At 37.9% G+C, this 23654-nt stretch overlaps 2 protein-coding genes across 5 annotated transcripts; both read left to right on the top strand.

Moving 5' to 3' along the window:
* The first annotated feature begins 214 nt into the window (after positions 1 to 214).
* Positions 215 to 8903, top strand: LOC139135513 (transient-receptor-potential-like protein). Its single transcript, XM_070702923.1, has 9 exons — positions 215 to 580; positions 1595 to 1745; positions 2456 to 2622; positions 3013 to 3207; positions 4351 to 5111; positions 5427 to 5709; positions 6160 to 6359; positions 6719 to 6781; positions 7437 to 8903. Exons 1-7 carry the CDS (start codon positions 314 to 316, stop codon positions 6313 to 6315), a joined length of 1980 nt encoding a protein of 659 aa, XP_070559024.1. The 5' UTR covers positions 215 to 313; the 3' UTR covers positions 6316 to 6359; positions 6719 to 6781; positions 7437 to 8903.
* Positions 8904 to 9354: 451 nt separating this feature from the next.
* Positions 9355 to 22952, top strand: LOC139135511 (transient-receptor-potential-like protein). Of its 4 annotated transcripts, none has more exons than XM_070702922.1 (9): positions 9355 to 9943; positions 10464 to 10614; positions 11372 to 11538; positions 12943 to 13140; positions 16232 to 16989; positions 18741 to 19029; positions 19793 to 19993; positions 21250 to 21309; positions 21763 to 22952. In XM_070702922.1, the coding sequence occupies exons 1-9, from the start codon at positions 9593 to 9595 to the stop codon at positions 21832 to 21834; spliced, it is 2247 nt and encodes a 748-aa protein (XP_070559023.1). In that variant the 5' UTR covers positions 9355 to 9592; the 3' UTR covers positions 21835 to 22952. The 4 variants fall into 4 exon arrangements, with proteins under 4 accessions (XP_070559023.1, XP_070559022.1, XP_070559021.1 ...); XM_070702920.1 differs by having other exon boundaries at positions 9564 to 9925; positions 11369 to 11538; XM_070702919.1 differs by having other exon boundaries at positions 9564 to 9943; positions 11369 to 11538.
* The last annotated feature ends 702 nt before the right edge of the window (positions 22953 to 23654 follow it).

Raw genomic sequence — 23654 nt, 5'->3', positions numbered from 1 at the left:
AATTATAGAAATATGTTTTGAAGACGTGAATGCTTCCAATGGAATTATAAACAAGCGAAGCGTGAACACCTGGCGACTATTCTTTATTAAAAATAATGTTTGTTTATGTACCAGCATAAACTACGTGTTCAGTAATGTGACTGAATTGAAGCAGTCAACCCGGTGGAAAATGACAAGATAAAATTATAAATATGCGAAAAAGGGGTCAGGAGATTCTCCCAGGTGTTTCTTGGAACGACAAATATATGTGAACGTTCGACTCCGGATAACACAGATCAAACGTCAACATCGGAAATAGCGATCTTCGGTATCAATGTCGACTGAAGCTGAGCGACTCAATTTGAACCAGGAGACGCGGGAATGCGTGTATTTCGGAATGAAGAATCGACGAGACAGCACCGTTTACGACGACGAAACGGGGGGCGTCACTGATGAGACGGTGAACCTGTCGTCGAGGCCAATGCCGAGAAAAGTGGAGAGATACTTGCAACGTGACAACGAGGCGAAAGATGCAGTCTTTGAGTCGTTCCTTAAGGCAGTAGAAAAGGGTAACGTCAAGAGGGTATCCGCTTTCTTACAAGTAGGTCTGACCAAGACTTTTTTATGTTCGTAAGAATGGGTTTGATATTAATTTCACATTCACAGTTATCGGTCAAAACTCACCATGTGTTCAGAGAGTGACAACAGGATATTACCAAAGCTCTTTTTTATTTTTAGGCAGTACATAGTTAAGAAACTACGATGACATTTCTTTAGTCGCTTACAGAACTTTTGATGACGTCGTCAGTATTTTTTTAAGAAAATAAGTACATTTTGCTTCTTTTTCTCTCTAAGATTTGAGGAAATCCGAAATATAGATTTTTCTAATGCAACAGATTGAGCGCAATATTCAATTATTGTTGGCAAATGAATTCTAATCGGAGTTAAGTTAAGCGGTCAAACACTAAAGTTAGAAGTCATTATTTGCATTCAGACTTTTGTAAAGTCTTGACATTTTAACACGACGTTGGCGAAAACACAACCGTGCAGTTTATAAACAGAACAAAATAAAACTGGATAATCCATTAAAAGTTACAACTGGTAAAGCTGAACTTATTCTAAATATGCAAAGTTAAGGGTGCTTTCCAAAAAGATTAAGGGTGCCTATGAAACAGTATGTCAGCTAAACGCCGCCCGTAACAAAAACAAACTGGCCAGATCTTTGTGCCACTAGTCAGGTTCTATCGAATAGCAATATTCAAACAAGGATTTTTGAATATTATTTTTATGTTCTTTTACTCATTCGATAGTATTCCCATAGTGGAATTCAAAATTTTTAACGACAGGTAATGAATGGCGAAGGTTCTTTTCAGTGTTTAATAAATAAACACTAAAATTCATATAATAAAACGAAGAATACTTAATTTTACCGTGGACCACGAAGGTTTATAACTTACCTCTGTATTATATTTTGTTTGGTATTCCACTACACTGATCATGTAACGTCGGAGAAAACAGAATAGCGAGGAAGAGGTATTTTTGCCGAATCGATTTTTGTTCAAATGTTTTTATTTCACCATTACCTCCGGATTGGTTTTCTCTCGCCCTACAACAGTCCGAAGCGATCGATGTCAACATGGAGACAATTCGAGACAGGCAACCCGTCACAGCACTTCAGTTGGCGGCAGAACAGAACAATTTCGACCTGGTGAAATTACTTTTGAAGAACGGAGCGAAACTGATCGAGAAAGTAGGACATCCCGACAGTGAGTAAGCTTACATTTGAAGCCGTTCTTTGGGTAAATTTTATTAGAGGAAAGAATTGTGGAACCCTATTTTTCTAAAAAAAACATACAAATCATAATTTCACTTATTTGATCTTCAACAATCTTTGAAATGTCGACTAAATATCGCATTTTAACTATCGTTGTTTTATAGAGCGTATTGTGCATACATACCCTGCTTGGTTCAGCGGTCATTTTTGCTGACAATCGCTTGTACCAATTGTGTTTTGTTTTTTTGGGGGGGAAATTGCGCCAGTTACTTTACAAACTACAATCATGTTTAATTTTAACAAGTTTAGGGTGTATATGATGGTCAGTCTCAAATCCTCAGAAAAAAAGCCCAAAGCTTGTCAGTGTGCTGTCTTTGCCACAAAAACAGTGTAGCGGTAGATATTATAACACAGAGCGGTCTTCAAGAAGCAAGTTTAGATACGCCTGTCACAGGTGAAAGTCATCTTTCTGTTCCCAGGCAAGGACGACACTGCCACCATCCACTCTGATCAATGGTCGTCAGGTTGAAACACACCACAGATTCAAATGTTCATTCATTCATTCGTTCGTTCATTCTCTCTTTCTCCCACACCCCCTCCCGGCCGAGTTTTTACAAAAAAACATTCACAAGCGAACCTTTTTATATTAAATTCGTAGGCACGTATTTGCATTCCTGTTGTTATTTTCTTCTTCTCTAACAGAGGACGAAGACATTCATATATCACTCATAAGGATACGGAGATACCAAGCCATTGTTAATCCTGCTTACCTTTGCCAAGCCTTCGTTAATCCTTTAGCGGCAGCTTTCAATTTATCAGGAGAACTGAGTCAGTTATCTAAGCAGAAGTCTACACATGACGTGTCAAACGTGAGTATACACCGTCATCGGCTTATAATTGAATTGACATAAACGTTGTACATGCAGTAAAACATCACTTGAAAATCAAAAATTGTCAAATTTAAGATGTCTACTAAACTTTCTTGCTTGAATTTCCTTCATCGTCTAATGTTTGTTGTATCATCCTAAAATCCTAACAATTCAGACAAGCGGTCCTATTCGTTCAGTTTGAATGACGGCGTCCTTCGACTCTAACATCATACAAAGCTTTTTGCAGTGTATCACGAGTTACTGTGATAAAATTAAACATACGTCGTGTTTCTTTGTTAAAAAAATGCGTCGACATGTTGTCGACAGGAGATTTCTGGAGCGCTTAAAGGTAATGTTTACAAGCGTGTTCCAAATGCTTTACACTTTCAGTGTTTAATCCTTGAAATGGACGAGAAACTTCAGCAGCTGGCCAGTGATCTGCTCAACGAATGCAGGAACAGTGACGAAGTCCTGACACTTCTGAACGGCAGAGCTGATTGCACACCCAACAGCTTCGTCTCCAGATGGTTGAGATCGCCCAAGTTTCAACTTGTGGAACTTGCTTTAGAAAAACAACAGAAACCGGTACGGCCACATGGAATAGAGAATCAACAAATGGCTTCAATATATCTTTAAAAGTCTATAGCATTTCCCTATTAAGGTAGAACGCGACTCGGGGACAGATATTCGGACTCTCAAACTTTTACAATTATTTTCTGATATACCACTTGTGGGGGTTCATTTCAAAGCTCTCGGACTAAGAAAGGTTTTTACATGCTTAGTTTTTCGAAAGTCGAAAATTTTATTTTTCTCCATAGAGTTAAAAAAGGGATGATGGCCATTTTGAATTTCAAATATCGGTAAATCTTGGGTTATTTGTTTCTCTAGTACTAAAATATGCACCCGTCGGTGACCCCCACCCCCCGATTTTTATTCTTGGTTTTGAAAGAGAATCATGATTGAAAGATTTCTTGAGGAAAATTTGAGCAAAAGTTTAAGTCTTTCACAGTATGGTCACGATGATTGTGTGCCGACGAGCTGTGACGTAACGTTTAATGATTCATACAATTCGTGTTTCAATTGCAAAAGCAATATATTAGGCACTAATATTGGTCGACGATTTCCTTTATTGTACGCGAGTAAAGATAATTGACCTCGATCAATAGTTGTCTCAGTTTATTAAAATCTACTTCGGATGGGTTTTCTGTCGATAGAAGACGTATTATCAGCGACATGTGCAAAGTACGTTGTGAACAAACGTATTCATTACTGTGTAATATTCTCGTAAGGTTTAATTCTGTGCAAAATGGTTGAACTTCTTCAAATCATTGTGCTCGCCTCACTGTGCTGATCACGTGACTTCCTCGTATTCTCCAAACCTTACTTCTTAACCTTACTTGTATCGTAAACAAGATCTTGATTCGTAAGAAGACTGGTTTTATTAATTTTAAGTAAAAAAAAACGTTTTCAAATAAATGATACTGAATGAATTGCATAAATATTTACATGTAACAGGCATATAACAACAAAACTTGTTAGACTATTTACATCTATTCCACCAAATCTTAAATTTTGTCAGCTTCGTACGTTCGGTCCGTTCCCACAGATTCGGGGCTAAACATAAACGTCGTCTAAATTATTGCTTCTATTATTCATACTCGTAATCTTCATGAGTTCACTACGAGTGTTGCTTTTATGTATGCTTTTTTAAAATCTTCCTTTCTACAGTTCATCGCAAGTTCGCACTGTCAACATGTCCTGAGGCAAGCCTGGCTGGACGGACACCCGATGGGTGGCCTCAAAAACAGCTCAGCGATATGGACACTCATCTACACCATTCACTGTTTCCTGGTTTTTGGAGTTCTTCAGCCTTTCATTGCCATCGTTTACATCCTCTTCCCCTGTTCTGCCATTGGGAACAAGATCAGCTCACCCAAAAACAAGTTTGTCATGTTTTTGTATTCCAACATCTTCTTCTTGGCCCTCGCCGTCTCTGTATCCATGACCAAGTCAGTCGAGGATAAGGATGGGACAGAAATCCTCGACAACTCCGTAGACGTCCATTATTTGCTCGTTATAGCTCTTTTCATTTTTGTGTGTGGCACCATTTGGTCGTACGTCTACGAGATGGCGAAGGTTGGTCTCGGCTGTTTCCTCTCAGTACCTATCAATATCATGGATCTGCTCATCGTCTTTTGTTTCTTCATCTCAACACTGCACAGTCTTCTGAGACTGGACAACGCCAGCCCTGTGCAGCGAGTCTTTGTTGACAACATGCCCGCTTTTTCTATCGTCTTCGCCAACCTCCGTGTCATGCAGTGTCTGTTCCCGAGTCGAACTCTCGGGCCGATGTTGCTGTGCTTTGTTGCAATGGGAGGAGACGTGGCCCGCTTTCTCTGCATCTTTTCCATCGTTACACTTTCGTTTTCTGTTGGACTGTATTACATTTATTCGGATCCATTCAACCAGACAAGGAACGATTTTTCTGAGTAAGTACACTATCGACCCCAGGAATATTTATATATATATATATATATATATATATATATATATATATATATATATATATATATATATATATATATATATATATATATATATATATATATATATATATATATATATATATTACCGCTGCACAAGGTTAAAGGCACACTCGGTCAGAATACAAGCGCTTTATTCAACAAAGTCACGACACCCTTGTAACGGGAAAGCATGTTTCTACATCACGATATTCTTGCAGGTTCGGAAATATCAACAAGGCATTTATCTTGTATTCCACCATGTTCATTCTCAATATACAGATTAAGCACAGCTATTCTGGCGTTGCTATTCGCCATCTTTGGAAGAGACAACTCATCAGAACTGAACGATACGAAGGTCCTGATAAAAATCGAAGGCGGAGAAGAAGCTGTCAACAAATCGTCGAACCTCAGTGGGACGTCAAATGATACACTATACTACGACGCATCTCCACTCTACGTGATATTCGGAACAGCGATGTACATCCTCTTCAGTTTCCTCGTTGTGTTGATTCTGTTAAACATCTGCATTGCCATGATGTCCGATACGTATACTCGAGTCCAGGTATGTATACTTCTCACAAAGGAAAGTTATAATGTACTGATGGTCACGGGCTTGTTAAGATTTCGTACTGACTCGCATAACTAGATTCGTGAGGTCTTTCGCGACCAAAGAGGCCCTGGCATTAAAAAATATGTCTAATGCGATACCCTCGGAAGATAGTATGATTTTGTGAACTTGCCATACGTTTCCATAGACGGACCGTAATGATTTCTGTCACAGCAAATATTCAAATAATTCCAACCGAAGATTTTGATATTGGTGAAGATCGAGAACTGACTAAACACAAGTGGTGATGAGTGACAGATACCCGTATGTATATGGCTTACATCACTAAGATAGTGGATGAAGTATTTGTTCTTAGTTTTGATCACTGGTAAGGGTAAACAAACAAACAAGTAAATAAACTAATAGACGACAAATAAATAGATAAATAAATGAATACTTTCACAGGAGCACATCGAAACAGAGTGGAAGTTTGTGCGTACCATGATATGGGTACACTACATCCACGCACAGACGTTAGCACCGCCGTTTAACCTCATACCCTCTCTAAGATGCCTGATGGAACTGTTTTCCTGGTGTTTATCCGGAGAAAAGACTCGGTGAAGAGTTCCAATCTCGAACTGCGCGTGGAAGATTCCGAATACGGTGTAAGTTAATCTAGGGATGTTAATAAACGAAAATATTGGTGCCTGTTTTCTGACGGATTATGTGAATATTTCAGCAAAGATGTAAACAGTCTAAAATTCACACTTGAAAATTCATCTTCAATTTAAACAAATTCTTCTCAGTTTGTTTGGGAAAATTGTTTAGACAATTTCAACATAGAACACCACTTTGATAAGATATTTTAAAACAAAATGATATGTGCCACTGTAGTTATTAATGTTAAAATATTCGATCACAATTCAATGGAAGTGGTTTACATAGTGTTTCACTGTCTACTGGGTTATCATTTACATCATCTATCGAAATGCTAACACAGTTTTCTTTTCACGTCTCTCGAAAGTTCAATCCGAAATCATCGACAAAAGATGAGGAGGGAGAGAACTATACGCTGGACTATGATGAGGTATACCACTTTACTTTGTGTTTAAAGGTATACAGTAACCTGTAATCTAAATATGCCTATATATGGTCAAAGGGGCGTTCCTCGGTATTCAAAATGCCCATGCGAGGGCGCTGTTTTGAAAAAGCGGCCCCGCTTAAAATCTGTGATTGGTTATATTTTCTCTTCCCATGGTCTGATGGTAACCGTGTGGCAAAATTGGGACAGGCGACAGTATACCTTTAATTGATGGCTGCTAACGTAATGATGTTCATATATCTATAACGAGAAAAACTTGCAAACGAAGTTCCGCTTTTTTAAAGTTTGCTTAGAAATGTTAAATTTTAGAGACCGAGGTTTCAAACCTACCAACCTTTAATTGACAAACGACAGGTTAAGTTCACATCAACAAAGTAAAGTATACTTTCTTCTGAACATGATACTGTGTAATTTTGTAACGCGCATCGCCGTAGATATACTTTGTAAATTACATTGCATATCAATAAATCAAATTTAAATACTACATCAACAGGTTTTTATCTCACTTTTAGGTCAAAGACTAATGCGCTTCCGTGAAAAAATGACTGAAAACAGAGTTTCTCACAAGTATGTGGATAATCGTGAATTCCATGCATAAGGATATAAATATCAGAAATTGTTGTTTTCATACTTTCTACAGCTGATGATGGTTTTGCTCTACCGTTACCTCATGAGAAAGAAAAAGATCAACAAACGCTTGGAGGAGGAAGATACAAGTGGCATAGAGACTCCGGCGTAACATCTAGGACATACACAGTCTTGGCTTCAAATCTGCTGCGTTTAGCAGTTTGAAAAATGATCGGCGAGACGCCAGCTAGAAGAAGATATAGCAGACATAACTACCGTTTTACGATCGAGGATTGGGAAACGTTTCATAGTCTCATTGTGGGAAGCAGGTTGATGCATCGAAACAAACCCGCATATCGTTATTTATTGTATCCACTTGTAGGTTTTAATAACAGTTACATGTAGCAGACATTTCTTCAAACCCAAAAGCAGAATGTTTCGGTTGTACATTTTTATGTACACCGTTTATATTTACTAGTATATGCTATGAATGATGTGTACCTGACTAACATCGTGTAAATAAAACGCACCCGAAGAATATTGCTATTACTAGATGTAGATGAAACTGTTATGAGATTCCCATGTAGTTACTGTCTTAGCTTCCAGGTTTATATGAACATGCTGATACAAAGAACTTATACATGTATTATCCTATTTATTGCCCTGGAATATACAAGTCAATATATTCACTTACGATCTGAATATTCAACCCTGCGGTTTCAGAAGAGAATAAACAGTGTAAATTGAACCTAGTCAGGTCTGCCGATGGCATTTCTGAAAATATATCCATTCCAATACATCATGATCCAATCGTCGACCCTTACATCTCCCAAGGCAAACCATAACACAAAATTTAGCTCACAAACAATCGTAGATTTACGCAGGCAAAGCATACACTCCCTGGATCGAGTGAAACAGGCAAATGTAAATAAAGGACAGTCCGGTAAAAAATTTAGACACAAGCCGCGCCCAATTTCTGTAGTTTGAGTATAAATGTAAATTGTTTTCAGTTTTAGGTACATGTCGACGGTGTTACTTGTAACGCCTCAGTTTGGTGCTATAGACGCTACAGTTTGCGCAGTAGCTGTACGTTTACTTTACGATGCCAATTTCCATCATGTCTATACAACTATTCTATTTTTCTAGTTGTACACTTGAACGTTATGCGCCCATCCAGAGTTTATTGCATCATTTTTTCCTGAGGATTTTGTCGAAATTTTAGCTTTTATCGTTTATGGAACTATTTTATGGACCAGACAATCTCATTATAGATGGAATTTGTCATATTTTTGTTAACGTTCGGATCAGTCCATTGATACATTCAAAATATGCAAATTAGACAACGTAAAGGTGTACATGTATCCTGCTTTGATTAATGTTGATTACCTGTAAACCCAAAGTTAGTATAACTGTCGCATATTAGTATTAGACGTCGAGATCAAATCGCAAGAATTTTTTTTTTTCCTTTTGCGAATAACTGGAAGAAAGTAGACATAGCGAAACTTGCTTTTGCTTAAAAATAAAGTACATGGATAAGATACCCAAGTTAGTGTCCTTGTAGTTGCGTGTCAAGAGATCACCGAGGATTCATTGGTTTGAGAAAGACACCCATCTAGTAACGTTGTTTGGAATTCCTAATAATTCATTGAATGTATGCTTACTAGGGGAATGTTGTGTGTTGTTGCAATACTCGAGGATGTGTTCATTGTAAGAGAACCCAAACTCTCCATGACGGGTGGTTTAATTAACCTGATGGTTCCATTCGCAAAATGAGAAACCCCTGATCATAGCTCGATGTACATTCAAATTGAATGTTAAGAACAAAAGAAATCGACCGACTTGCATTTTTTTCATAATTTTAGAAGTTGAAAAAAATATAGATAAACATCAGGTCATCTATTTCAGGTTTCGTGCATTTAATTTTTGTTGATGTTATTCACACGACTACCGATTTTCTGTTTAATACTGTCCCGTAATAAACAAAAGAACTCACAATTGATTTAACTTTGGTAGGGCAAGGATAGAGATACGGTCTCAGAAACTGCGTATGGTTTTAAAGTGCATGTAGAGACTATTTTCAACGTTGACTACTGAAAGAAGACTGGACACCTGGTTCCGTGTTTGTTGATATACCTGCACAAGTTACACGTTAAGTGCTATCGTTATTCAAAACAAACCTTTCTGAAGATTAAGGCATAACAAAAACACTCGGATGTGTAAGGAGAGACCATGACTGTTTTCAAGGACGAAAAGTGCGACGTTCAACAATCTGGTCTTTATCACCTTTTTTTGGAAACTAGCGACAAAAACAAAATGGCTACCGATGATGGACGACTCAGCGCGAACTCTTGGACGCGGACATGCACAAATTTCGGAATACGTGGGAGATACTGTAGTGGCCTTGACTCCGATGAAAGCGAAACAATCATAAACGAAAGGGTCACAATGTCATCCAGACCGTTGCCAGGGAGAGTTGAGAGATACTTACTGCTTGACAACAAGGCTAGAGATGAAGACTTGGAGAACTTCTTGAATGCAGTTGAAGCAGGGGATGTCGATAAGGTAGCTACGATGATACGGGTAGGCCGATAAACATTAGCATGTTTTCCGCCAAGCACATGTCAAACAAATATAAAATAATTATATACAAGAAAGAAATGTACCAACTCCTTCAAAGAGTTTCTGATTTTTTCGAATCATCTGACACAATTGTTTTCAAGATGCCGAAGAAAGGAAATTGTTCCCGCTGTTTGAATGCCCTAACTTTGATCATTATCATTATAAGCCCGTTTGCACACCTATTTTAAAATTTGCATAAAAGAATACATTTATACAGGAAGTCGCCGTTTGATGTGTATCAGCACCGTAAAGAAAGTGCTAGTATGAAGTTCAAGAACAATCTGCACTTTTTAAGGTCTGTAGATACTAGGGAATATTTTTTAATCAAAAGGAAGAAGCGATGGCTGTTTGGGCAGGACAAAGCAGGGTAATTCACTGGCCATTAGTAAACAGCAAAGAATTATATCGCAAGCGAACACCGTACTTTGTATGTCACGTTCATCAATATCAAAATAAATGTGTTTTTCTAACGTAAGAACAGTCCAAGGCGATCGATGTCAACATGGAGGCAATTCGAGACAGGCAACCCGTCACGGCACTTCAGTTGGCGGCAGAACAGAACAATTTCGACCTGGTGAAATTACTCTTGAAGCACGGAGCGAAGAGGATCGAGAAAGTTGGACATCCAAACAGTGAGTGCGCACACAAACTCGGGGTTTTGTGACAGACGGTACTTTATGGTCTCGGGGCAGTACAACATATTCAGGGTTACTGCTTGAAAATGGTTATAAATGATAACATTTTGGTTAATCATGTGATGCATACCTCATTATGAATATGAAATGTAGATTTTTTTTTGAACGGTACGATATGACCTCTTGGCTTACAGGGACAACGAACGAGCTTGTTTCGAGTAATTGTAACCAGACATTACTGACAAGTATATATATACTAAAATCTTATTTATTCTAAACAAAAATACAATTGGTAGAATATATATATAGGCCTATATACATATATATATATACATATATAATATATATATATATATATATGTGTGTGTGTGTGTGTGTGTGTGTGTGTGTGTGTGTGTGTGTGTGTGTGTGTGTGTATTTGTGTATATACATACATACATACATACATACATACATACATACATACATACATACATACATACATACATACATACATACATACATACATACATACATACATACATACATACATACATACATACATACATACACACATACATACATACATACATACATACATACATACATACATACATACATACATACATACATACATACATACATACATACATACATACATACATACATACATACATACATACATACATACATACATACATACATACATACATACATACATACATACATACATACATACATGTACGATTTCAATGTCTTATTTTCAAAAAAGTAGGAGAAGAGGACTTCCACATCTCTCAAAACAGAATAAGAAGATACCAAGCAATGATCAACCCTGCATACCTATGTCAAGCGTTTAAAAATCCGCTGGAAACGGCGTTCAATTTATCGTGGGAATTGAAGGAAGTAGCCACGATGAAATCGACACAGGATATTTCAAAAGTGAGTAACGGGTTTATTAAATTTTCTTCTGATAAGAAATAGTATTAAAACTGTAGAGAACTGTCAAAGGGTATCTGGAAGATTTAAGGTGAAGTACTACGAATTACGTCAAAATTAGGTTGTGGTGTCATTTTCTTGAAACTTTGCACAGATATTCTTGGAAGTTGTGCAAGTGCAAAAATGAAATAAAAAATGGGGGTCACCACGCTCGTTTCCATGGAAATGGACGTTAAAATGGCGTCGTTAGAAAAAAATAAAAATGATATAATTCACTTAAACTAAAGAAAGCAATTATTAAACGCTTAGCAAATGAGTTAATTTTAATAAATACCAAGACTTAAGATCCATATCTATAGAGCTTATAGTTTTCATGATGTTTGTAAAGAAATTTTAACATAAGTATGGATTACAAAATGACGATATCGAAATTATATCACTACATAATTTTCGAACTTTCTTCCTGTCGCTTTTAATGGTGTCATTTTGACCAAACTTGGCGAATAAAATCCTGACATAATACCATTTAGTTTACACTTTTAATAAAAGGGTGTCACCACGCTACTTTTTACAATATCTCCAGGTGAATGGGTAATATGCGCCATGTAAATGGGAGAGAAATGTTAATTTTTCGCTCATATTGAATAAAAACCAGCTTCCTAGGGGGTCAAAATATGACAAGGCTATAGGTCACATGTATTTCTAAGAGACTGGGTCAAAAATATTAAGCAAAAGCGCAATTTCAACAATGACAGGTGATGTTAAATACATGCGCTACAAAATAACCCATTTGCGGCAGGCTGGAATTAAATCTGCGCAGAAACGTTCTAAAGCGTGTGCGCGTCCGAATTCGTCGCCCTTTAAAGAGACTGCTTTCTATTAGGTTGATATTAACCACGTTAGGGTATGCCAAATCCAAACAAGGGCACAGTTATATACAAGTATACACGTCGCGATAATTGTTCGACTTCCATCCTACGGTGTTGCTATGCAGTAATAACACAGAAAACATTAATGGTGGAAAAAATACGTTCCTCTAGACTTTCAAAGGACAAAGTCGACCATTTTTCATGAATTTTGTTTGATACGAGATACTGCTTATATTGTTTGACATGTTGAAAGATACTTAATGAATGGGTGACCATGCATATATTCGACCCCGGTTTTGGACACAATACTTGAAACTATCACGAAAATGAATTAAAGGTCATGACCATTTATTCATTTTCGCGATGGTTTCATTTAATTTGTCTAAAACCGGGGTCGAATATATGCATGGTCTCCCATTCATTCAGTATCTTTCAACATGTCAAACAATATTGCATCAAACAAAATTCATGAAAAATGGCCGACTTTGTCCCTTTAAAGCTTAATAATGGCCAATTTTCGACCGTTTTCAATCGCAAGCCAGTGTACCTTCAAATGAACGACACACTGCAGCAGTTCTCAACCGGTCTCCTCGAGGAATGCACAGACAGCCAAGAAATCATTACAGTGCTAAACGGAAGAATTGTCTCCAAACCAAGCCAATACTGTGAGCGTGGATGCTTGAAATCACCGGAGTTCCGTCTTTTGGAGCTCGCATTACAAACGAAACAGAAAGCGGTAAGCCCCAGCGTTGGTGTTCCACGTGTCCAAAAACACGTCTTTAATTCTATATCACAGTTTTTATCACTCTTAGATATTTGTGAGTGTCATCATTAAGTGAGCCTGTAACTAATTTAGGATAATTGGATAGTGAGGGAATGTTGGTTTAATCTGCAAATGTAAGCTCATCTGCATTTCTTTTCTCATAATACGTTTGTTTCTATGGGTATTTTGTAATATTGCAACCTCCAATTATATGGCACCTAACACTTTTGGGAAATTAATTTTAACAATATAAAGATCCTATTCTCGAAAATTAGTTCCAATCGTGTACCAGCACAATAGCTGAAAGTTTTGATATATTCACAATATTTGTTATAAAATTACGGGAAAAGAGGAGAACAAGAAACTCTTAGCAAACGAAACAAGAATGATTGATTGCACACCAAAAGAGAAAGCTGATTAGGGTTATTAATGAAAATGACAGTGAATGATTATATTTGTCGTAAAAGCAGTGTAAGGAACACACATATGGGATTTCAGGTGTCGATGTAGTGTTTGATCACCGAGAATTAATGACACTGTTAAAACTCTTAGGGCCATATTTCACTTAGGCCCTTGTTTAAACTCACTAATCTTTCAGTTTTGACACATTAAATGTTGCAACTGGAGTAGGTCATATACGAAAGAAGTATTTAGAGTTCATATTTTCTAGGAGAGTGATATTTTGACAGTCTTCATACCTTTGCATCTAGGTGATAATGTTGATAAAGTTTCATGAATCCGTAAAACTTCTTTAATATTCTATACTGTTTTTACATGTTCTTCGGTGTCTAGTGTTTCGTTTGCAATATTTGCCTCTGAAAATGCAAATAGTGAAAACTAAATCAGTAAAGGAACAGCCATCAATAACTATTACGAGGGGTTGGCAAAAAAATTTTAGGACTGCCAGCCAAAGCACCGTGACCCTTTACTGTCAATTTTTCTAGAATGTGTCTCTATCCCTCTTCTCTAAAAGCCCTCTCCCCTTAATTACAGATGGGATGGATTGACGAAGAGAGAGAGAGAGAGAGAGAGAGAGAGAGAGAGAGAGAGAGAGAGAGAGAGAGAGAGAGAGAGAGAGAGAGAGAGAGAGAGAGAGAGAGAGAGAGAGAGAGAGAGAGAGAGAGAGAGAGAGAGAGAGGGTATACCACGCTAGCGGTATGATTCAACTTTGTCATGAAAACTTTGAACGTCATATTCAGTCATGAGTGTGACCGGATTTCTTGTAAAACGTGATCCCACCTAGGAAAGCTTTTTAAAACAGCTATCATCATGGTTCTACCCTCTCCCGTATTTGATGAAGGCTCTCCAGTTGAAGTCGGACGTCCAAAATGGGCACGCCCAGAGTGTGCTATATTTATTAAAACGAGCACATATTTTCACAGCCCGAATGTGCTGTATTTATCAAAGCAAACAACTCCATATGGCAAATGCGGTGATCGCATTACCTGCCTCGCGAATTTTGCAATGTATCATTTCATCAACCCTGTCTGAAACTAAATGAGTTATCGACAACATATCGGATCGAGTAAGAGCTTGCCTGAAGTGGTAACCCCTTCTTCTTTACCTTTGGCGATCTCTCACATGCTTGTATCTATGTCCGAATGATGGTATGACAGCTGATCTTTGACTCCCTGTGACTCGAAAAAAGTGCTGCTTGGCGAGATTCTTGAGTTTGCGCCTTCTTGAATCCTGAGCTTTCATCCAATCTTAGCCAGTCATTACGCCAGATTGTCAACATTATTAATCATATTCATAAATATTTTCGGACTAATGAATGAAATCTCTTCTGCCATCTCTCTCTCTTCTGCCATCTCTCTCTGTCTCTTCTGATCTCTCTCTCTCTCTCTCTCTCTCTCTCTCTCTCTCTCTCTCTCTCTCTCTCTCTCTCTCTCTCTCTCTCTCTCTCTCTCTCTGATTAGGCATTATTATGTCCTGTCAAGTTTTCATTGGTTTTGGTAACAATTCATGGAGCTTATGAGCATATGTTGCTTATTTCCACTTTGCACGAGTCGTATGAGGCGACGTTGCCAATTGTCGGGATCACCATTAGCAAGCAATTCTTGGAACCTTGACAACATATTGCTCTGGCTCAAGCTTCTGTTAGCTTTAACCATAGACCCTCGAGAAAAACGAGGGTCTATGTTTTAACCACGAGTACAAGCACGCCATCAGTTTCAGTGAATGCGATACATAAATTTTAAACATCAAACACTTGGATAAGTGTAAAGTGGAGTCTCAACTATGTTGCGAAGTAGCCCCTGCAATGTCCTTATTGGCAATCGTCTGACTCACAGGAAAACACTCCACGACAGTCAATAAACCATTCTAATCTCCACCATGAGTGAGTGCTACAGATTACCCAGGTGGAGGATTATCGCCATGACGGAATAACTCGTTAAAGCTTATCCATCTTTTACCTTATGATTCTATATTACACTTTAAGTCAGGGCGATAAATCCTCCGCCTCGTTTGTTTGTTTTTTAAATTTTTATTTGGGTCATTAAAAAAGTTTACAATCTCAATAGTGGGAGGGTACATACATGTCTGTTACAAAAACTACAATGCAATGATATCAATAAATGTCAGTCAAGAAGTCTCGGAGACTATATGTATATGAAAAAATAAATAGAATAAGATTTTCCAACTACATGTAATGCATGTAATAAGTTCACTGTGTTATGGTTCTAGGAATAAGGCTTTTTAGAATACCACTCAATTTTTTGACTATATCTCACAGACTCTTGTTTTATTTTATATTTTAACCTATCCCATTTTGTACCTTCGCCAGTTACATCTCTTCCTTCTAAGACCCATGATTCAAAATTATCTTCAATTAAATCATTATAAATTGGATGATTTAACAAACTATCGTTAAATTTCCAATATGATGGCCCTCTCTCAACTTCTTGATGGGGTCTTCGAAGCCTCCAAATATCTACTAATGTTGTCATAACACACTGTGGGCCCCTGTAACCAGGTGTATCTCTATTTTTGGACAAAGTACGGCTGGGAGAAATTTTTGGGGTTTAATAACATGTTGTGTTTTAATTGAATATTCTTGCAGTTTATCGCAAGTGCACATTGTCAACACGTTTTGAGACAAGTTTGGCTTGACGGACACCCGTCGTATGATTCTGATAAAGCGCTGTTCCGAACACTGCTCTATACGGTCTTTTGTTTTCTGGTCTTTGGAATTTTTCAACCTATCATAGCCATCGTCTACGTCATATTTCCATATTCTCCTGTTTCAAAAGGCATAAGGGCTCCTAAAACTAAATTCTTAATGTTTCTCTTTTCGAATTTCTTCTGTTTGTTGCTTGCTATATCGATCTTAATGACGCATAAAGAGACTGATGCGGAAGCCGTGGCTTTTCCATACAAAACCGATAAACTGAATGACATGTTGTTAATGGGACTATTCGTGTGGCTGTGTGGCACGATATGGTCGTATGTTTATCAAATCGCTCGGGCTGGTTTGTTCGTCTTTCTATCAATGCCAACTAACATCATCGATATTCTTGTACTGCTCGGTTTCCTGATGTCAACTCTGCACAGTCTTCTGGGAATCGTAGACGCTAGCCCATTGTTGCGAGCAATCGTGGACAATATGCCCGCTTTCTCTATCGTCCTGGCCAATATTCAAATCATTAAATGCCTGTTCCCCAGTCGCACTCTTGGTCCGATGTTGTTATGCTTTTTTTCGATGGCCGGGGATGTGGCTCGCTTTCTCTGCATCTTTTCCGTCGTCACAGTTTCATTCGCTGTGGGACTGTACGTCATCTATTCCGACCCAAACAACATGGAAAGAAACGACTTCTCTGAGTAAGTACCGTCTACATCACAGTAGCATCGGTGTATAGTCTATTCACGTCTTACATTGGATGAAACTTTATTTTCATTGTTCGTTTCTTTGATATATGATTAAATGTTTGTAACCTCTATTATTGTGCACCTGCGTCTGTAACCTATGGAGTTTCGTCGTACAGTAAGTTTCTTTATCAGAGGACACGGAGTCTAATAACTTTGATGCGGAGTACAATGGCTTTAGTGTTATTGGACGCCATTCGACCTTTAACCTCAAACACCTTTACGTCCACAACGGGAAAGGGAAAGATGATTTTAAATATGTTACGAAAATGTACTTCTAAGCAGTCAGTACTTCACGAAGTTAATAGTGGTCAACCCAAAACCTATGAATTTGAGCGAAATTTTGCTGCTGACTACAATTTCTACCACTTGCACTGCGCTGCGCGGGTTGACATTTCGTTCTTTGCGCTTGGCGGACGCGCTGAACCTGCTCCCAGTTAAGGTAATATGCACCTCGAAAGTGGAAGACTTAAACTTTTGCTCAAACTTTCCTCAGCGAAACTTTAAACCATTCTCTTACCGAAGCAAGAATAAAAGTCAGGGGTCACCGTGCAAACTTTGGTACTATAGAGACAAATAACTTTAGATTTCTCGATATTTGAAATTCAAAATGGCCGCCATCCCTGTGTTAACTCTATGGGAAAAATTTAAATTTTCGATTTTCGAAAAACTAAGACGGTGAAAATTTTTCTTTAACCAAGAGCTTCAAAATGAGCCCCCACAAGTGGTAGGTCAAATGAAAATTGATAAAATTTGAAGGCCCGAATATCTGTCCCCGAGGTGCGTTCTACCTTAACTGCAGTACAGTAGATCGAGGTTTTGCCTGGTTATTTGGGTCGGACGGCAATCTGATTTTGACGTCCGACCCAAATACCCTGCAAAACCCGACCCAAATACCCAGCAAAACCTCGAGCTACTGTACTGCAGCTAGTTCCCAGTCTGCTCGCGATCGCTCAGTGCAGTGTGCGACGGGCATCCCAAAGAACGCGTTAATTTTGACTTTTCCTTGTAAAATTTGGCTAAAAAGATTTGTTTTAATAAGGTTATTCACAAAATACCGGGATTTATGTCCTCGTAAATTGTGCACTCCGGTATTGTCCTCGATGCTACGCGTCTCGGACAATAAGCTTACTGCACGATGTACTCGGGCATAAATCCCGGTATTTTGTGAATAACCTTATATTATTTTTTCATTCAGAAGGGGGTGGGGAATTTCGCTAAACTTTTCAAATTCTGTCGAGTTGTGTGCTTGTAGCTGTGCTCACCGTGAAGGCCACTTCATGGTGTGTGCGTCTCACTCTTATTCTGTGACAAACGTCACATCATAAGCATGACGTCACTGCTGCCTCGTTTACATGCAAAATGACATGATCATGAAATAGCCTTTGAAGTCATTACTTATAACGCCAGTCCATTTATTTCGTACAAAAGAAACTTATTTGATGATAAACGGCACCGTCCATTGCGCCAAATTAGGAGACAATTTATAATAAACTACTGTACACCATTCGAGTTTGAATAATTCATACATGCACAAAATGGGTTTGATGTAATATTAAGCCATTTTGATTCTTTCTGTGGTAGTATTGTACTTATATTTTCATCACTTTAGGCCTACGCAAACAAAATTATGAACATGTTGACCTGTAGGCTGATCATGCTTCGAAGAAAGGTGACGCTTTTTCGACGTCGATTTTCACTTGCAGGTTAAAAACTTCTTTTATGGCGTTGGTGTTTTCAATATTTGGGAGAGACAACTCGTCGGAGCTTAAGATTGCAAAAGTCCTGTTACCACTGCAAGATGGGGACGCCTTTAACGCATCCTGGAATCAGAGTCACGTCATAAATGGTAGCGATGCAACTGGACAGTATGACGCGTCCTCCATGTATCGGATATTCGGAACATTTATGTATCTGTTCTTCAGCTTCCTCGTTATATTGATCTTGTTAAACATATGCATCGCCATGATGTCGGACACATACACCCGTGTAAAGGTTTGTATTTGATCATATTTCGCTTCCAACGTCGTGGATCATTCTGTAACTCAGCAATCATCATTCTCGCGGCGAGTTTGAGTACTCTCTTTTGCCCAACGACGCCATGCAAAATGCCCCCATCTACGTATAGCTGAGTATTAACGATAATTGTGCATTTAATTGTATTGTAATCACTTTATTTCTCAAAAATAAAAATGTACTTCTATCCACCACCTCACTGTCGGACCCTACAACAGCAGCGTCGTTAAAGAAGCGATTCAAAAATAGTAGTAAACCATATGCTCTTTACAATAAATAACCATTAATAGCCTAGTACTGTTCCATCGTAGCCTATTGCAGTTGTTTTGCTTTTAGTTTGGTCTTTTATGATAGCTTCTATAGATCTGTTTTGCCATTTCCACGCCCGTTATTACATATTGTAATTCGCTTGTACTAGTCAGAAGTGCCAAGGGATGACTTCGCCAAACACTTTGCAATAGGCATGCTGTCACTGACCTTGCCTATTTACTTGTTTTTATTTTCCGAGGTAAATCCCATACAAAGAACAGGATCGGGAGTGCATTGCCATGATGTCTATGCTATATGACACGACCATAACACGACTTGACTCTCATCATTCGATTAAGAGACACTAATTCATTATAATAAAAAATACATGCAGCCTTAGCTTTCGGAAATAAATAAATAAATAAATAAATAAATAAATAAATAAATAAATAAACAAATAAACAAATAAATAAATAAATAAACACTTTCGCAGGAGCAAATCGAAACAGAGTGGAAGTTTGTGCGTACCATGGTATGGGTACACTACACACACGCCCAGACGTTACCGCCTCCATTCAACCTCATACCCATTCCTGGATGTTTGATCGATCTCTTGCGTTCTGTGTTCCCTCGGTGGAAAAAAACGACGGAAAATACTAATCTAGAACTCAGCAGAGAGGATTCCGAATATGGAGTAAGTCGAGATTATTTTATAGCCGGAGAATTTCCTCAATATCGTTTCATGGGTCTTTAAAAAATCTTTTATTACATGCCTCGTATATCGCGCATGCGCGCACCCATAGGATTCAGTGGTAACTTGTTGATGACATAGTGGGCCGCACAGTCATCATTTGACGGAAAGTGAGCCGGAACTGTTTTGCATAGGACTGTCATTTGCAAATAAACAAAACAATTCTGAGTGAAAACTATGTAAGAGAGACATGTAATAAAAACATTATAGCCCACTATGTACCCTCGAGGTAGGAGACCATTTGCCCTCCTGACGTCCGGGCAAACTATGGTCACCTTACCTAACCTTTATCAAATATATTCGCTTGTTTGGGCTATGATATGCACACAAAAAAACTATTTGTTTCCCTTCGAATACTTCATTATTAAGAGATGTAGATATTTCTCTTCAGCTTTTCGATTGCCTTTCCACAATCGAGTCCTGTAAACATTTTCCTGTCAACGCTCACGTATATATGCTTTTCATTTTTGCCTACTTCTCTCTAAAGATGAAAATGGCTCTATCCCTTTCGACTCGTAGAGTTTCTACGGACCAGTGATGGTGCAAACTTTTGGAAATGTTTCTTCCCTGAAAAAATTAAAAATGTTGAAGCCTTTTCTTCATTGCTTTATATCGCGTTCTTTCTTCATCTGTAATATAATTGACAAATTGTGAGGGTGTAGCTTTCTCCATGCACCCACAACTAAATCCATGTAGCTTTTTTTGTCTACCCCCTCGCCTCCCCGATCAGTGGTACGAGCCGTGTTTTGTCTTTCTTTTCTATCAATTTCGTTCACTATCATGAAATTAATCGGGTGTCTTTAGCGAAGTTGTATCCTATTTAGACTCAGAAGTCCATCAGCTGTAACCGTTCATGTATTTTCAAATATATTTATTCCGCCTGTAAACCATTGTTTATTTGTTCTACTTCCAAATCATTCTGAAATGCTCAGTGTTCACATTGTTAAGACAACCGATGTGTTTGTAAGGTATATATTGTTGCGTTGACAAATTAATTCTAGCCTGGCCTAGAATTCAGCTGTCAACAATAACATGGCATGATCATGTATACAATACACTGTGCTGGCGTGTGTGTAGCGTCCGCATTTCAATTTTCAGAACGAAAGCACTGAAATACTGCAAAAAAAACAAAAACCAAAAAAACCCCCAAAACATGTGTTGTCTCTTTAACAGAGTGACTGTCTTTCTTGTTTTTCCAGTTTCATTCAAGATCGGTGACTGATTGCAAAGACGAAAAATTAGAGCTGAACTACGATGAGGTAATAAGTATAAATTTAAGATCTATGGGGGCAATTCTTGCGGAATGCAAAGTTCATGTGAGGAGAGACATTATTTTATGTTAAAGATAAATACGCAGAAATCAAATATTATTCAGTGACCTTTTTCCTTCAACATCACAATATATCTAGTATTTGACTGCCCTGTTACCGACTTATCCGTTTTGTGTGTCCGCATATATGGCCAAAATTGCGGGCTAAAAGGGACAAACCTGACTTGTGAAACGTGAAGTGTTGTCTTTTAAATACTGACTTTCTGTTTGCTGTGAAAGTGGAACACTCGTTAAAACAAGAACTATTCTGAATAAAAATATTGTCATATTTGGATTACTAGCAAGAAAGGTACGAAATAAAATATCGATACATCCTCGTCTTCATTACATAATCGCGAAGCTGAATGCGATGTAATGCAAGAAATTTTCACATCGTCTGCAGCTTACCATGGTATTGCTACATCGGTATCTTAAGAAGAGGAACGGCAGACAGCGACCGGAAGAAGAAGCTTGAGATTCAATATGTAGCCTGTCACTGGAAGAGGTTCCCAGCAGCAAATGTGGCAATTGTTGAGCATAAGAAAAAGACGACCAGTGTAGTAAAAACCTCTTGCAGACGACAGTGGCATGGCAGACAAAAATCACTTTGTTCCCTAGAACTTCAGTTATTTAGCCAATATCGAAGGTCCCATGGAGAGGAGGCATTTCAGTGAAGAACACGAGTAAAATCTATTCATTCTAATAGGCTAGGCTCGGTGTACAAACCAACAATGACGCGAGACATAATTTCGAAAATATTTTCTTTTATTGACAAATTGATAGAAATTAGTGGATTCTATAAATACTTCGGTTTACAAAAATGGCTTATAATGAACTTGAAGGCAGGGGTTAATCGATTTATAGAAATCTTGACTATGGCACTACAGGTTTTTGTGTGGGTGTCGTGTGTTATTGGCAGCACTGAACTATTTTGACATGGGGAAAAAATGAAGTTTTCTGATCTATACCTAGCATATTCTTTACTCTCTAAGCAAGGCAAAATTACTGAAGGATTACGCCCCTTTTTTCGGAACCAACCATAATTACTTTTATCCTATTATCGTAAAACACACTACTTTCCTGTTGAGAGACAGTTTGGTTCGTGCCCTTGAGTTTTGTTCGTCTTTGCCAAATCGGAAGAAATTATATTTATTTCCAGGGGGGCATTATTCTGCATAGCCAAAGAAATTCATAAACGTCTGCACACGATAGCTGGCAAAGTCCAGGTTCACATACAATGTTTTGGGGAGATATTTAGGGGCCTCAACTTGAACTGCCCAGATGAGTAAAAGTATTAACATTTCTCGTACATAGAGACAGGCAAAGTCAGGGAAAGTAAACGTTTTGGTTCAATACTGTTTTCCATTGAATTGTCAGGCTGGCAGGAAACGGACAAGTATGAAAAGGGTTAAACCTACGAGTTAACTGTAGCATACTTATTCCTGCATACATCCATCACAAAATATTTACAAAGGTGCTTTGGTTCAACGTGCTGACAGTGTCTCACTAATATTTGTCTATTATTACTTTGCAAATGCGGGTTTCAAATCACCGGGATGCTGCTTCTGTGCAGCTAAAGCTCTATTACCACACGTTATCTTTACAAAAAGCAAAACAGGCAATTCCATAAATAGCATTTAGACAACACGTAAATAACAGAAGTTTACTAGTTAAAGGTATTCGAAATTTGGCATTCTTTCTTGTTCACGGTTCGTCCGAAGAAACAGCACACAGAAACACGATTATCTTAAAAAAAAGTTGCTCCCTCAAGAAATACTCATGGTCAAGCCTGACCGATTACAAAATAAAAATGAATTTCTATTAAACATAATTGAAACAGGGTCAAGATTAACATAAACATCCCTATAAGTTATTGATACAAAAATACCTACAGCAAAAGTAATGGTTTCAGACACATTGAAGAATTCTACACAAAACGTCTGCCAAGAATATACATGTGTGTATATACCAATTCTGGCAGGAGGAACATATTTATATTCAGTAAGCAGAATATATATATATATATATATATATATATATATATATATATATATTCAGAAGACATATATATATATATTCAGAAGACACAGCATGCTATCAAGAGATGTACCACTCTAAAAATATAAAATACAAAATTGGACACCAAGTGGTGTCATACAAAAGCAAGCACAAGCTAGTAGAGAGAAATACACAGACATTACAGACAATTTTTTTAGCAACAAGTGCTTTGAGATTTCTTACTCACAAAATCTACCATCAGGTTAACTGATAGCTGGAATCTTAAAGACACAGTCT

This window comes from Ptychodera flava, chromosome 6 (genome assembly GCF_041260155.1).
Source record: "Ptychodera flava strain L36383 chromosome 6, AS_Pfla_20210202, whole genome shotgun sequence".
Taxonomy (NCBI): Eukaryota; Metazoa; Hemichordata; class Enteropneusta; family Ptychoderidae; genus Ptychodera; species Ptychodera flava.
The sequence above is the reverse complement of the archived record's forward strand: the minus strand, read 5'-3'. Positions and strand labels throughout refer to the sequence as shown.

Coding starts and splice junctions, on each gene's coding strand:
- LOC139135513 (XM_070702923.1), top strand. CDS start 314: ATGTCGACTGAAGCTGAGCGACTCAATTTGAACCAGGAGACGCGGGAA. Junction 581..1,594: donor GGGTATCCGCTTTCTTACAA/GTAGGTCTGACC, acceptor GCCCTACAACAG/TCCGAAGCGATCGATGTCAA. Junction 2,623..3,012: donor CTACACATGACGTGTCAAAC/GTGAGTATACAC, acceptor TTACACTTTCAG/TGTTTAATCCTTGAAATGGA.
- LOC139135511 (XM_070702919.1), top strand. CDS start 9,593: ATGACTGTTTTCAAGGACGAAAAGTGCGACGTTCAACAATCTGGTCTT. Junction 10,615..11,368: donor GAAAGTTGGACATCCAAACA/GTGAGTGCGCAC, acceptor TTTTCAAAAAAG/TAGGAGAAGAGGACTTCCAC. Junction 19,030..19,792: donor ACACATACACCCGTGTAAAG/GTTTGTATTTGA, acceptor ACACTTTCGCAG/GAGCAAATCGAAACAGAGTG.